General features: G+C 40.6%; 1 protein-coding gene across 1 annotated transcript in view; it reads left to right on the top strand.

Moving 5' to 3' along the window:
- ATP9A (ATPase phospholipid transporting 9A (putative)) overlaps window positions 1-12,927 on the top strand; it is a 60,010-nt gene extending 47,083 nt beyond the window's left edge. The window contains exons 19-28 of the mRNA XM_054081348.1: window positions 359-457; window positions 742-831; window positions 970-1,114; window positions 1,629-1,693; window positions 2,446-2,601; window positions 3,924-3,988; window positions 4,809-4,917; window positions 6,179-6,236; window positions 8,150-8,353; window positions 9,529-12,927. Coding sequence (XP_053937323.1) covers window positions 359-457; window positions 742-831; window positions 970-1,114; window positions 1,629-1,693; window positions 2,446-2,601; window positions 3,924-3,988; window positions 4,809-4,917; window positions 6,179-6,236; window positions 8,150-8,353; window positions 9,529-9,665 — 1,128 coding nt within the window. The 3' untranslated portion in view covers window positions 9,666-12,927. The remainder of the gene's footprint in view (window positions 1-358; window positions 458-741; window positions 832-969; window positions 1,115-1,628; window positions 1,694-2,445; window positions 2,602-3,923; window positions 3,989-4,808; window positions 4,918-6,178; window positions 6,237-8,149; window positions 8,354-9,528) is intronic.
- The last annotated feature ends 924 nt before the right edge of the window (window positions 12,928-13,851 follow it).

The raw sequence follows: 13,851 nt of genomic DNA on the forward strand, positions 1-13,851 counted from the left end.
CAAGGCCTGCTTATTTCAGCGTACGAGAAATAGCTGGGGTGGGACACATTAACACACGCGTACACATTCTTTAGCTTGCGTTTTGTGGGTTTATCAGCAGAATCTTGAAATATTGCAGGTGGGAAAAACCTTACATGTGGTTTGTAACTTCTTTTGTGTTTCAGCCTCCTTAAAAGTTTTGCTTTCTTTAATTTCTGAGAACTTACTTGTGTGTTTTAAAATAAGGCTTTTTTAGGAAAATGATTTGTGTATTCTAACAGGCTTTTTGCATGCCTCAACTGGCAGGTAATACTTCTTGCTGTCCTGCAGATGTGGTTGTCAAGTTTTGTATTTAATACATTAAATATTTGGATTTTAGGTGTGGATGCTGACAGGGGATAAGTTAGAGACAGCCACGTGTACAGCCAAGAACGCCCATTTAGTGACACGGACACAGGACATCCACATATTCAGACTAGTGAGTAATACCTACCTTCCCTTCTCTCAAGACTTGTTTGGGACCTCAAATTCTGGAGCAGGAGGAGTGCTAAGATCACGACCTTTTTCCAGCAGTAGGCCCATTATAGTTATATTCTTTTGACCTGGCTTTCTGTCCCCGGAGCTTTTATTTATCTGACTGTGTGCTCTGAATATCTCGTTGTGCTGCCTCTCCGTATTACTTTTGCTCCCTCTGAGACTTGTTTGTTTGGTTTTTCACCCCAATGAAGCAAACCCATCCTTGGTTGCCATGTTTTTCCCCAGGTGACTAACCGTGGAGAAGCCCATCTAGAGCTGAATGCCTTCCGCCGGAAACACGACTGCGCTCTTGTTATTTCTGGCGACTCACTGGAGGTAGGCTCCAAACACTTTGGGCTGTTCAGGAACAGCCCCAAAACACTGTGGCTGAATTGGGATTTTTTTGGGTTTTTTTTTTTTGAAGAAACTTTCGTAGCACGAACATCGGTGACAATTATGATCTCTGTAAATTAGGTGTGTCTGAAATACTATGAGTATGAGTTCATGGAGCTGGCTTGCCAGTGCCCTGCCGTCGTGTGCTGCAGATGCGCTCCGACACAGAAGGCTCAGATCGTGCGATTGCTCCAGGAAAGGACCGGCAAACTCACCTGTGCAGTAGGTAAGGGACTAGTTAGGTACGAGAGACCGTGTAGGACGGTGTCTTTATTGTTTCTTCTTTTGAGCCAACAGTCCTGTGTCATCTCATGACACCTAGAAATGCTGAATTAGGGAACAGTGGTTTTGTTTAATGGTTGATAAGATGAAACTTTGCATATGGCAACTTCGGTGACAAACTACTCACAAATATTTGGGGTGGTGTCTTTGCGAAACAAAGCTTGAACACAATCAGATAAAGTGCCATCATTAACCTGAGAACTTTATTTCAGCATTGTAAGTATAATGGCACCAGCTACAAGTCAGATGAAGTGATCAGTGGCCTTGAATTATTGTGTGTCCATAAAAAAGCTTCTTAAAGAATTTAATTTCCCAATTTCTATTTGCAATCCTGCTTTTGTTGATAGTGTTCAGTGTTTCTTCTAGTGTGACAGTCTGGTGCAAACGCCTTTGGTAGGGTTGCAAGTTGCCTCTGTTGCTTAACTACGAATGTCATTTGTCTGTGCTCTGACCTGCAGGTGATGGAGGGAATGATGTTAGCATGATTCAGGAGGCAGACTGTGGTGTTGGAGTTGAAGGAAAGGTGAGATTACTTTGTATTTAATAACTTCCTATGGATAGTTCAGGAGTTAAATGAATCCTCAGAAGTTTGTGCAATGAAGTGAGAAGCTTCCACGAGAATAATCATCAGACAAATAGTTTTTTCATGAAAAATAATTTGGCTGTAAAGGAAACTACTGTTCAACAGAGTTCAAGTTCTTTATTTGGTGCTTGGCAGATGCCCTGAATTCGGACTGTCATAGTTAATTTTGGCGTTTTTAAACACACGTAGATGCTCCGATTGTTGGAATTGTGATGACTCTAACATACAACCTACATGTACAGTTAAAATCTGGTTATCTTAACTTAGAAAGCAAACTCTTGAGCTCTGGTTCCTGCATACAGAGCTGCATGGAGTGACAGGACTGAATTTGGCAGCAGTGTAAAGACTCTGCAGTGAGCCAAAACGTTAAAATTGAGTGAACTTTTGAGACTGAAAATTTGTGTTCAAAACTGATTTGATAAAAGTGTTGTATTAACATGCATATTGTGAATCATAATCCAGAAGGCTGCTTAGAATTGGAGGCCAGGGTTCAAATGGGAATTTTCATATTTTTCTCTATCCTTAAAAGCCGTGGTGGAAGGCAGAAGTGCTGAGGTAATACTCTCCCTCACCAAATGTATTGCAATTTTTCTTGGAAATACTATTGGTTTTAACTAAAAAATAATAATACAATATTTCTTTGTTTCTAATAATGAAATGATATCACTGCTTTTATTTGCTGTTGTACACAGGAAGGAAAGCAGGCATCGCTTGCAGCTGATTTCTCTATCACTCAGTTTAAACATCTGGGTCGTTTACTAATGGTGCATGGAAGAAACAGTTACAAACGGTCTGCAGCTCTCAGTCAGTTTGTAATCCACAGGAGCCTATGCATCAGTACAATGCAGGTAAATGGACTGTCATAAGGGTTTTTCCAATGGAGAGGTGAAAAAGCAGCATCCAAAAGTAAAGGTCCATTTTGTATGCAGCTATTTCTTCTGAAAATTTCCATGGGCTGGACTTTAAAGCTGTTACTTTGATATGAAAACATATAACAAAGCTCCTGGCATTGGACAAATATTAGCAACTTTTTCAAACCTGAACAGTGTTCTACCTTAGAAAACGCTGCTGTGATGTAGCACGTTGTTGCTGTTTAGTAGTGCTACGAAACACTGAAAATCTGAAGCAGCGCAGTGCTCTTAAAGTCTCTGCTGAGTGAGTGCATTTATTTCCAGGTGTGTTTTAAGCAAGGCCTTCAAACAGCGAGACCAAAGTTAAGCAAATAAGGAGGGCCCAGCTGAGCCCCTGGTGGGGTTGCCAGAGCTCGGTCTGGGGTGCTGTGGAGGCGTGCACCAGCGTGCAGGCAGTCTGTTCCTCTCCGTTTCAAAGGGAACCTTAGAAACAGATATAGTATTTGCAAAATTTATGTTGCTCGTGTGTGCAGAGGCCCAGCGTAACAAAACTGCAGTTGCCAGTTGGCAGGGAGACTTCAAAAGCGAATTTTCTTTTTTTAAAGAGTTCATAAGCCAAATTGTGTTCCTATCTGTGGTGACTTGAGTGAAAGTCACAGTTAGAGACAGAGGTTACTCTTTGCCAGTGGCATTTCCGTGCCATAGTGCACTGATATATTCCTGAAAAATACTAAGGTTTTCTGAAGTAAAATACTTCCATGTTTTTGAGAAGGTTGGTTCCACCCTCTCCCTTTTTAGAATAAACATATTGGAGAGGGATGTGTAGAGACAAACGGTTCAAACTCAGGGGACCGTCTAGCTTATGCGGCAACTGAGAACAAGAACAGAAAACAAAGCTGTAACTCCTAGGGGAAAAAATAATCATCTTGAACTCGTTGGAGTTTGTATTAGTGAGTGTTAACTCTTTATGTTGTGAAGGCATTATCCAAACATAAAAAAGTACACACCTGTCCACCACAACATGTGGATGGCTTTCATCAAACCAGTGGGCTTTGGAGGAAACTCTTTCTGTTCTTTTCTGTGGAATTACATTACAAAAAGTTTTCCAAGTCCAGCTTTCCAGTGTTTGCTATTAAACATAGCTTTCATCCAAGGTTTTTATAGGAATTAAAAGGGTTGATATTACATTTTCTGTCTTCATTTCAGGAATTTGGAGAACCCACTGCAAGTACATTCCAGTTTGAGCAGAGTATATTTTCAAGCTGTTATTTTCAGTGCAGCATCTAATGCCTGAAAAGTTTATTTCTTGTCTTTTCTAGGCTGTTTTCTCGTCAGTATTTTACTTCGCTTCAGTTCCTCTCTACCAAGGCTTTCTCATCATTGGGTAAGAGCTCACTTTTTACTAATAGTGTGGAAAACCTGTTCGTAATTAATAGATTTGGGCTAATTACATGCAAGGCATGCACGTCTCCACTCTGCATTTTTCACAACACTGTTTCTGAAGATGGGTGTGATCCTTGTCCTCTTTCTTCTCCTCTGCGCTGAGCAAAGCCATCAAGGCAGCACAAGTACTTCTAGAAGCCGTTCCAAAAGGACTTGTTTGTTACATACAGAACATGAGAAGCAATCCATCCTCCAGGACTCCTTTGGTCCTAATGAAAAGCAGAAGGACAGTCATTAGGCTCCGGTGCCTGCACAGCAGTTGAGAGCCAGCGCCCGGCTCCTGACAGCGTCAGAAAGGGAGGACAACCCAACCTATTTAACAGGAGGAATCAGTTCCTGCCTTACATATACTGGGATTGCACTTGAAATCCAATGACTTTATAAACTTTCAAGTACATAATTAAAAAGCAAACAGCAAATTAATCTCCATCGCCTTCTAATGCAAACAGAATCAAGCCTGAACTGTAGAGAAACCTTTGGGGTGGGGACGGTCTGTCCTTGGCTACGTTAATAGACCTATGAAACCAATTGCAATGTTTGAACCAATCATCTGTATGAGTGTTTCTAATCAAAAGCCATTCAAAAAGCAAATCCTGCAGGTTTTTTCCTACATGCAAAACTCTGGTGTGTTCAGTTTGCAAGATTTTGTAATATCTACATAATTTGGTGCTCCAAGAATACTGTATTTCCTTTCTTAAGACTGATTTCTGTTTGCTCATCTACACCTTCGATGACTTACTGGTGTTCTACCTTCCTCCCAGGTACTCCACAATTTACACCATGTTTCCAGTGTTTTCTCTAGTCCTGGACAAGGATGTTAAATCCGAAGTTGCAATGTTGTACCCAGAGCTCTACAAAGATCTTCTTAAGGTGTGGGACGTTCTTGTTTGTCTGTTTTAGTTCAAAGCAAGATTCCTGTCTTGATTTGAAACTCCCTAAATGTGTAAAGTCAAATATATTATAGGTATATACAGAACTTTATCATGTGTTTTCAAGCAAAACTATTCTTAAGGCAAATTTGAATTTACAGATACCAACAGATTTCCTGACAGTTTATTATTGAATGCTACGTGAAATTTAATTTATTAAAAATGGCTGGTGAAATAGAATTTGCATTCTGTGGATTCTAAGGATTTAATATTACCGATTTGTTCCAAAACAAAGGGGACAGAGAAATTGTCAGGGACTGGGGACTATCTTGAAGTCAGAAAAGGGGGTGGGGGAAAGGATGTGCTCATTTGATGGAGGGGAGCAGGTTATCACACAGTTTCTTGAATAGAAAGCTGCCTTGAGGATGATCTAAAGGACCTAAAGGTTAGGTTGCTGTGCCATTTCTATAGCTTTAGTGTGCAAGTCGGATCCTTCTTCTTAGGCATAGAAAACTTGATTTGATATTTACCATAGAAATAGGAGGAAGGTAAATCTTCTTGTCAGTTCCTTTTTTTTCCCTGGGAAATTTTTTGAATAACTGGTGTATGCAGACTGGGAACATCTTTCTTAATTGAAGGGTGGACCGATTCTTCAACAGATCCTTTCCCTCAAGGATTTCTGTTAAACAGATACTTTCAGAAGCAAAGCCTGTTTTTCCAAGAGTCTGAATAAGTCTCCATCTGGTTTCACTTGTATGTTGTCTCTTATGTCATAAACCACTAATTCTCCAACCATCCTTAGGCCTGGTCTAAACATAGCGGGGTTGTGCTGGTAGAGCTCTCTTGGCTGGAGATGCTTTTTAAAAATCTATCTGCCTTCAATATGATGGTGATTTGTATGCATCTAGAAATACGATGTTGATATATTCATATGTATATGTGTATACACACATCTCTTGTATTTCACGGTACAATGACTAAACTCCGGAGACATCTTTGCATTGAATTGATGGTGTGTGCAGTAAGGAAGAGGTTGTACTGTGCTAGCAGTGAGCTTCCACCGTCCCAGACCTCCTTTGCACATCATGAAAAATAAGAATAAAGAGGCAGTACCTCAGGGCTGGTTGAGTTGTTTTGTTTTCTTTCCAAATCACCTACAAATTCTCTTTTATTAATTGCTGGATTGATCTGTAAGTCAATGTTCCTAAAAGAAAACCCGACAGAGCTTTGTCTTTTTTCTCTGCCTTCCCTCTCCTCTCCAGGGACGACCATTATCATACAAGACGTTTTTAATATGGGTCTTAATAAGCATCTATCAAGGTAAGAAATCTGTTGCTTGTGCCTTTAGATGTCTAATGAGTACAGAACATTTATTTTTTTGTATTGCAGGAAGTTAAGTAAGGCACGAAGTGAATTTAGCAGTGCATCCTTGGGATAATGAATAAATATTGTTCTTGTCTCAGAAAATGTTGGCAGCAGTACCAGAGGAAGAATTTATCTAAATCTAAATATTGGCAGCAACTGGTCAACCCTGTTGTAGGCAATGATGTAGAAGTTCAAAGCATTGTGCCTCTTCCCATCGGGACCATCCTTTGTAATTTTATGCCCGTTCCTTTTAATGCTTTATTTGCTTCATCTTTAGAGTTCATGATTCTTCCCTTCTTTTGAAAAATATTTTCAGACCTATGGATTTATACAGGTTATTAAGTCAGCATGCAAAATACAGAAGCTGTATTGAGGGCTTTATCTAAACCCTATCTATTAAAAGTGGCAATAGTTCTGGTTACTTCATAGTCATCTGTACTGAAGGAGCGGAGGTTCCTGATCATGTCCCTTACGCTCTAACTAGGCTGCCGAAACAGTTAAACACATGCCTTAATTAAAAAGCATCTCTTTTCCAAAAATGAGTGTAGTAATTGGGATGTATGTCTAAGAAGGCCTTTTCTTTCCGTTTGTCTTTTTTTTTGTGAAGTGACCTCAAACTCAAGGACTTTCAATAACTGTAAATTAGGGAATCATGGAAAACATGAAAATAATATGAAGCTATAAAGCTAAAATGGCAATATGGTTCTGTGAAAAATTACTTTATTTCCAAAACTCCTTTATCAACAAGAGTCAGAATAAATATGCCAAAATAATAGGTATTTTTTATGGGTTTAATTGGTATTGCCATTCTTAGTAGGGAGTGGATCCAAGAATATAAAAGCTCTGTTAGCATTATCTCCTGAGATGTAGTGTGGTAGAACCCTGCGGCACGGGTGGTGGTCTTCTCATGCTGTACAAATATGATGGCAAACCCAAGGCATTTATAGAAAACTCACAAGTGGTGAAAAGCTAAAGCCAGAGGGTGATGCATTGAAGGAAAGATTTTTTTCTTTAGCTAAGACCACTATCTGGTTACAGTATTTGGTTAAAGTGACTTCACTTCTGATGCGCTAAATAACTAGAAAACAGCAGGCCAGACAATCGGGCTAGTTGCTAGCAGAGATGAGCCTGACCGAAAACTTGAGCAGCCTCAAATTTTGGAAAGTTCACAGCTGGATTTGAACTTTGTGGCTCAAGCTCTAGTCACTTGCAGGTTTTCCCTTCCGAAACTAGTCTAGTGTGATGGATGTTGGTGCGGATTACTCATGCTGCTAACATGAGTTATTTGTGCAGGTGGCTGTGCGGGGCGTTGTGAGCATTCCCTGGCTAGCCAGAATAGGAGCACGAAACAATTCATCATTAACAGTGCTTTAATAAGTGTTCCTTTTAGGGGTATGTGTAAGGGAGAAAGAACTTGGCCAAAGTAATGCAAAGAGAGGCTAACTTGTATCCTGAGCTTTTCAACACCTTGCTTCCATCTGGGCACTGAGGCAGTGCAGTAGGTTTTAGAAGTATTTGATATCCTTTAGCTTCTGAGAAGTGACCAACTGCTTTCTAGGGGGATAGAGTTTCAAGATGTTAGAAATCTCCAGTTGCCAAAAAGCATGTATTAATTTCCTATCTGTATGTGTCTGTGAATATGATAGACTGTTATAAAAGTCTGGGCACCTCTGCTGTAACTTTTCCCTGTCTTCTCATCAGTTCTGACTCCTAAATAGTAACTGATTCGCTGTCAATATGTTCATCAGGTTTCATGAAAAACAGTCTCCAGACATGACTGTGTTTCAGCCTTTCCAAGACCTGGCAGTGGGGTTTAGAGCTTAGACTGGTGTTTGAATAAAATGCCCAAGTGTTCCATTCTCTTACAGGTAGCATTATCATGTATGGAGCGCTCCTCCTCTTTGAATCCGAATTTGTCCACATTGTTGCCATTTCCTTCACGTCCTTGATTCTCACCGAGTTACTGATGGTGGCATTGACGATCCAGACGTGGCACTGGCTCATGATAGTGGCTGAGCTGCTTAGTCTTTCCTGCTACATAGCTTCTCTGGTCTTTTTACATGAGTTTATTGGTAAGGTTAAATGCCTTTTCTCCAATCAGTTTGTTTATGACCTGAATAGTAACAGGACCGCAAAGACCTGAGTTGAACTCGAAGGGTGTGGATGAAGCCGATATAATTACAATGTCAGTGGTTCTGGCCAGAATACAGTCTATTTGATTTGAAGGCACTTGAAAGACATTTTATGGTTCCTCCTCCTAGCAAAATGCTAGAGGAGATTACGTTGGTCATTAACCTGCGTTCTGCTCAGCGAATCTCATCCTTACTTTCAGAACCTCCCCACACATCAGCTGTCATGTAATAGTGGTCTTTTTTTAGTCTCAAGTTCAGTTCTCATATGGAAATATTTGAGCTTCCGTTGTTAAGTTGTAAGATTTAATCTTAACTGGGTGAAATAGGTGCCTCCTAAAACTTACTTTATTTTATCTGCTTCACTGGGGCATTGGGACTCTTCTCTTATGGGTTTGGTTTGTTTTTTTCATTTTTGTTGTTGTTTTTGTTGGTTTTATTTTTCTTCTTTTCCTGGAACAGAGCTATTCCTTTTCCCTAGTTAAAGGAAGAAGGGAGAGGAATTCAGCATTCCCCCAGTACCTGTCTAGTTGCAAATTCCGATCTGTAGGGTTTGTTCCAGTTTTCACTTGGGAACCACAAGATGTCACTGCTACTTCCATCAAGCTTTCATAACTCTGAAGACAGATAACTTGGGATAAACTTCCCAATGGGCTAGATCTTTGTTGCTTTCATATGGGTATACCAGCTCCATTTTGAACGATGTTTCAACTATTTTTGCAGTGATTCTGAGGTATTATAACTGAGTTGAGACACATGTTTGCTGGACCACCAGCAGAGTAGCGAAGGGCAACTTCCAGAGTCAGAAGACAAGTAGTCCATTTAAAGGAAGCTTAGTATTGGCAGAAGATAGGCGTCCCTGTTTCAGATGGGGTATGTGTGGGTGCTTGACTGTGAGGAGATGAATCCCTTACTGAAATGTGCTGTGCAGAAAGCTGTATCATTTGTGGAGGAGAAAGGCAGAAAAGTGAGGAACCAGGATCTGTATGGGCTTTGAACTTGCATGTGGAGAAGGTGAGGCTGTTTAAGAAGCATTGGTAGATTTAATTGCTTTTCTGCACCTCTTCCCAGAACGTACTTCCCATCTTTATTGACTTTGTGTTCTTTTCTTTACACAGATGTATATTTCATTGCAACTTTGTCATTCTTGTGGAAAGTCACCGTCATCACGCTGGTGAGCTGCCTTCCCCTTTACGTCCTGAAGTACCTGAGACGAAGATTTTCTCCCCCAAGCTATTCAAAGCTCACGTCCTAGGGCTGCTTTCCTTGTACACCAGAGACAAATATTGCACATGGCTGAGAGACAAAATCATCTAGTTGTTACTATAATGAATACGTCTGATATTTGCATAAGGATCGTGTGGTAATCTCTATTACATGCTGCTTTATTGAAAAGGACTTCACAACTGCCCTGAACGGAAACTTAACGATAAAAGGGATTTTTTTGAGAGTGGAAGCACTTATTAGTTCATCCAGTTCTTGTCACTTTTGTTCAACTTAACTGAGGTCAAGTGCATATAACTGCGATGACAATGGGTTTCTCATGCATGGTTAAAACTATCTGAAAGCTGCTAACTGACCTTGGAATTTACATTTGACGTATTTAAGTTACTTGTAAGTATCTGTGCTGTTCCTTGCATTGTGTTATTTTGTTTTATATTATTTATCTTTTTGATTCAAGTATTTACATTCTTTTTACATCTTGGAAATCCCTTAATGTAGGTGATGCACTATCCCGCTGACAGCTGATTCCTGATTTATGGCATGCTGTTTCCGTAATGGGGCTCCAGCATGTCGGATCTACACACACTTGAGAATCCGAGCGTGTTTGAGTTTTCCTTCAGTTGAAATGTGGTCACCCTAGTGATTTTGGAGGTATCCAGCCATTGATAAATACAGAGCAACATAGTCCAAAATTAAGAAATTCCGTTTTGTTTAGCTTTTGTGCTTCCTGTTAAAAGGAGCTGGTGACATAATGGCTTTACTCTGTGTTTATTTGTATAGAAGAAAGTTATCTAAACTAAAGCAAATCCTCTTTGGAAAAGAAATTTGCAGTTGATCAGACTTGAAATGTGTCGACAACATGAGAAGAGACTGGTACTGTTCTGCAGACAATGTGGCAGACGTGTCTTGAATCCTTGGAGACTGAAAGGAAAGGTCACAGAGCTGCTACTCCTCACAGCTACATGAAATCTGTTTCCTGTTAGGGTGAAACAGGGAAGATGAGCTGCAAGTAAGCTGAGGCACTCCTTAGGTGGTTGTTGTTCCTGACGTGCTCCCTGCAGAGAGGCGGTTTTTGAGAACCTTGCACTTGCTTTGCTCTAAAAACCAAACTTGAGTCACAGGAGTGGAGTTCATACAAAGGCATTAGGCTCATGTGAAGAGCAAATTTATGTATTTGTTTTTCATTTCCAAAAGTGAAACTCAATGAATTCTGGTTTTAGATTGAGCGTTGGCCCAAACTATAACTCTGTGAGGAGAGCTTTGGCTGCTCACGAGAAGGACAGAGTTACAGGAACTTTTTACTGTTGGGTCCATGCGTCAAACATGGATGAGCTTTTCGTGGCAGCCACCTCATCTAATGGCTGTTTAGACTGTGCTAAATTAGTTGCTTGCTGTCTTGTTCCCACATCATAAAAACCACCGTCGGAGCTGGCACTGCTTGGCGCCGTTGTTAGTTGGCCGCACAAAGGGACCAGGAACAGCAGAGCCCAGAGCCTGAGCCCCTTTCTCTTCTCTTCTCTCAAGGCAGCCCTTCCAGGTCAGGGCAGCCACGCTGGTGTGAGGAGCAGAAGGTCCCTGGTCATCTATGTGCCATGCTGAACATCTTTAATGGGCTGCCAGCTTCTGTTGACATTTCACTGTTGCAAGGAGCACAGTGCTGGAAGTCAGTGGAAAATGGCAGTGGTGTTTTAAAAGGAGAGTTGGAGTCTGTGTTGAGTCTTTGTGGTGCGTCTTGAATTTTCGGATGCAAGATGGTAAGATGGCCATGGCTTGTGTGGTCAATGTGTGGCAGTTGCTCCAGGGAATGTTTTGTACAATCTGACCTGCCTTCCTTGCTCTCAGCTCTTGTGAGTAAGTATCAAAGAGGAGGGGGAAGCAAGTTCCAGAAGATTTAGAGAAAAATTGGATGCACTTCGTAACGCATGTGGCTTGGCGGGAGGAGGTGCGAGTCCATGTGCCCTTGTTATTTCACGTAGAGGAAACTCTTAATTTAGAAAATTGTTTCAAAATCCTTCAGGAATAAGAACAGCAAGTACTCTTTAATGTAACTTGCTGGTTTTTCTTTTGTGCCAGTCTTCTGATGAAGCTCTTCTCTGAAGTCTCACTACATAGCAGTTGCTTTCAGAAACAGCCTGCTGACTAAGGAAAACTCATTCTTAGTGTTCACCTTTTCATAGTATTATGAAAATTTGCCTTTCTCCCCCTTCTCTTCTGTTATTTTTTTTCATAATAATAATAATACGCATTTCTACCTATTTGACACACGCGTTCCTGTTGGAAAAGGCCCTGGAAGTCCCGTACCGCTCAATGCTTTGTCTCATGGAGGAAAAGCAGTTCCTGAACAGCCATTTGTGGGGGAGCTGGGATCACAGCCTTTAACATGCTGTTATCCTTTTTTCATTTATGCCACTTTGCCAAAAGATAATTAATGTTTTCTTTAACATATCTTGCTACAGCTGCTGGATAGCGTTGGCCATGCAGGTGTTCTGGAGTCCCCAGTCAGCGTTTTATATATAAATAGATTTAAATAAAAAAATCAAGATTTTCTTTTGGCAACTTGTGACCGAGAAGTCAAGTCTCCTTGTCCATTGGCAAATACATCACAGTACGCATCTTTGTAAAGCCCTGTCCCTATCGAGTGTGTATTAGTAGTTTAACGTCCTGCAAGAATAACAGTGCCATGCTACTGTATGTAAATATTTGAGACGTATATATGGTAGAGTTCACCGTTTCCTGAAGTCAATACAGTTTACACTGAGTGGACCATATTTGCAAAACATTAGCTTACACCAAGAAAGGGAATGAATTGTCATTTTGGTTACATTTATTGAGTCGTAACTTTAATAAGGAACTCATATTTAGTGGAATTGATAGTAATCTGTAGCTGTGTTTTGGGGTGTGAACTATATTCCTTTGCAGCTATTTTTTTGACACAAGGTTGTAAATCCAGGAAGTCATTTCTGTCTGGGTATGCACTGCGTTTTTTTTTTAAAGCAATCGGAAAATTAAAACTGCCATCTAACAAACAGCAGGAAAGAGGAATGATTGTTGTATTTTTTCAAATTTAGCACTTTATGTCTGCAATCTATTTCTCTTTAAGTTATTTAAAAAATGTTTTTAAAAGGAAAGTTTAATACATATGTTCATACTTACTGTACATTTGAATAAATGGATTCTCTGCTGAAAATTTAATCTTTTTCCTCTAGTATGCTTATAATTTGTGCTTATTGGGAATGAAGCACTGGTTTTTTTATGTTGTATCTTGTTTGTAGCCTTACTTAATTCTTATTCCTTTTTTCATTCTGCTTTATGTACTGTAGCAGTTCATATAACTTGTGTGCTCTGGGACTGCGCTCCATGTGGTGCTCTAGGGTAGCGGTGTCTGTCTCTCGGTGTGCTCTTGCTTCCCGTGGCTGCTTTAGAGAAGCCAGCACTCTGTGCTATTTAGTTAACGTGGAGGTTTTGTGACAAGCACCATCCTCTTCTGATATCTCTGCAGTAATTCCAGGGGTGTCACAACCCTCTCCTTTTTTTTTTTATTTTCTCTGACTCTGTGTTTGTTTCCTCCATAGAGCTTATTTATCTCTGCAAACATTTGTTTTGCTCCGCTTGTAGTGCAGTCAAAATGCAATGTTCTTTATTCAACTGCAGCAGTTTCAGTCTGTGCAGACTCTTATCAGATGAGGGATGTCCCTAGTGTCCCTTCCACGTTGATAACTGCGTGCCGAGAGCTACAGCTGTGGCTGGACCAAACTGAGCAGCCCCGAAGGCGCTGCTGCCCTGTGGTCCACCCGACTATCACAATTAAACGCTACGACAAACCCTTTGTCCTCTGCAGCTGCTGAGGAAAACTTTGTCCTAGTTGAACAGAGTTTGCCAAGAAGCCCCCGAGTTAGATGGTTGAATCTCTAAATCTTGTCTTTTTGGCTTTGTCTTCTGAAGAAAGCTGCTGCACCATCCGATGTGTCATCAATCCTTGGTTTGCACAAGCAGTGCTCTAAACCAGGTACGTGAACTGCTGCGCGCAGCTCACCGTCACAAGTTCTTTGCATGCAACTGGTCAGATGGGGTTTAACTCATCTCCCCAGGTGCCAGGGCCAATCCTAAGCCGACTAAAATCTTCAGTGTGAGCTGGATGGGCTTTTTTATATTTTTATTTATTTATTATTATTGTCAGTAGTTATTTCATAATTAGTAAGCTCTTTGATTTGTGCGAA

The sequence above is a fragment of the Cuculus canorus genome, chromosome 16 (genome assembly GCF_017976375.1).
Source record: "Cuculus canorus isolate bCucCan1 chromosome 16, bCucCan1.pri, whole genome shotgun sequence".
NCBI classification, from domain to species: domain Eukaryota; kingdom Metazoa; phylum Chordata; class Aves; order Cuculiformes; family Cuculidae; genus Cuculus; species Cuculus canorus.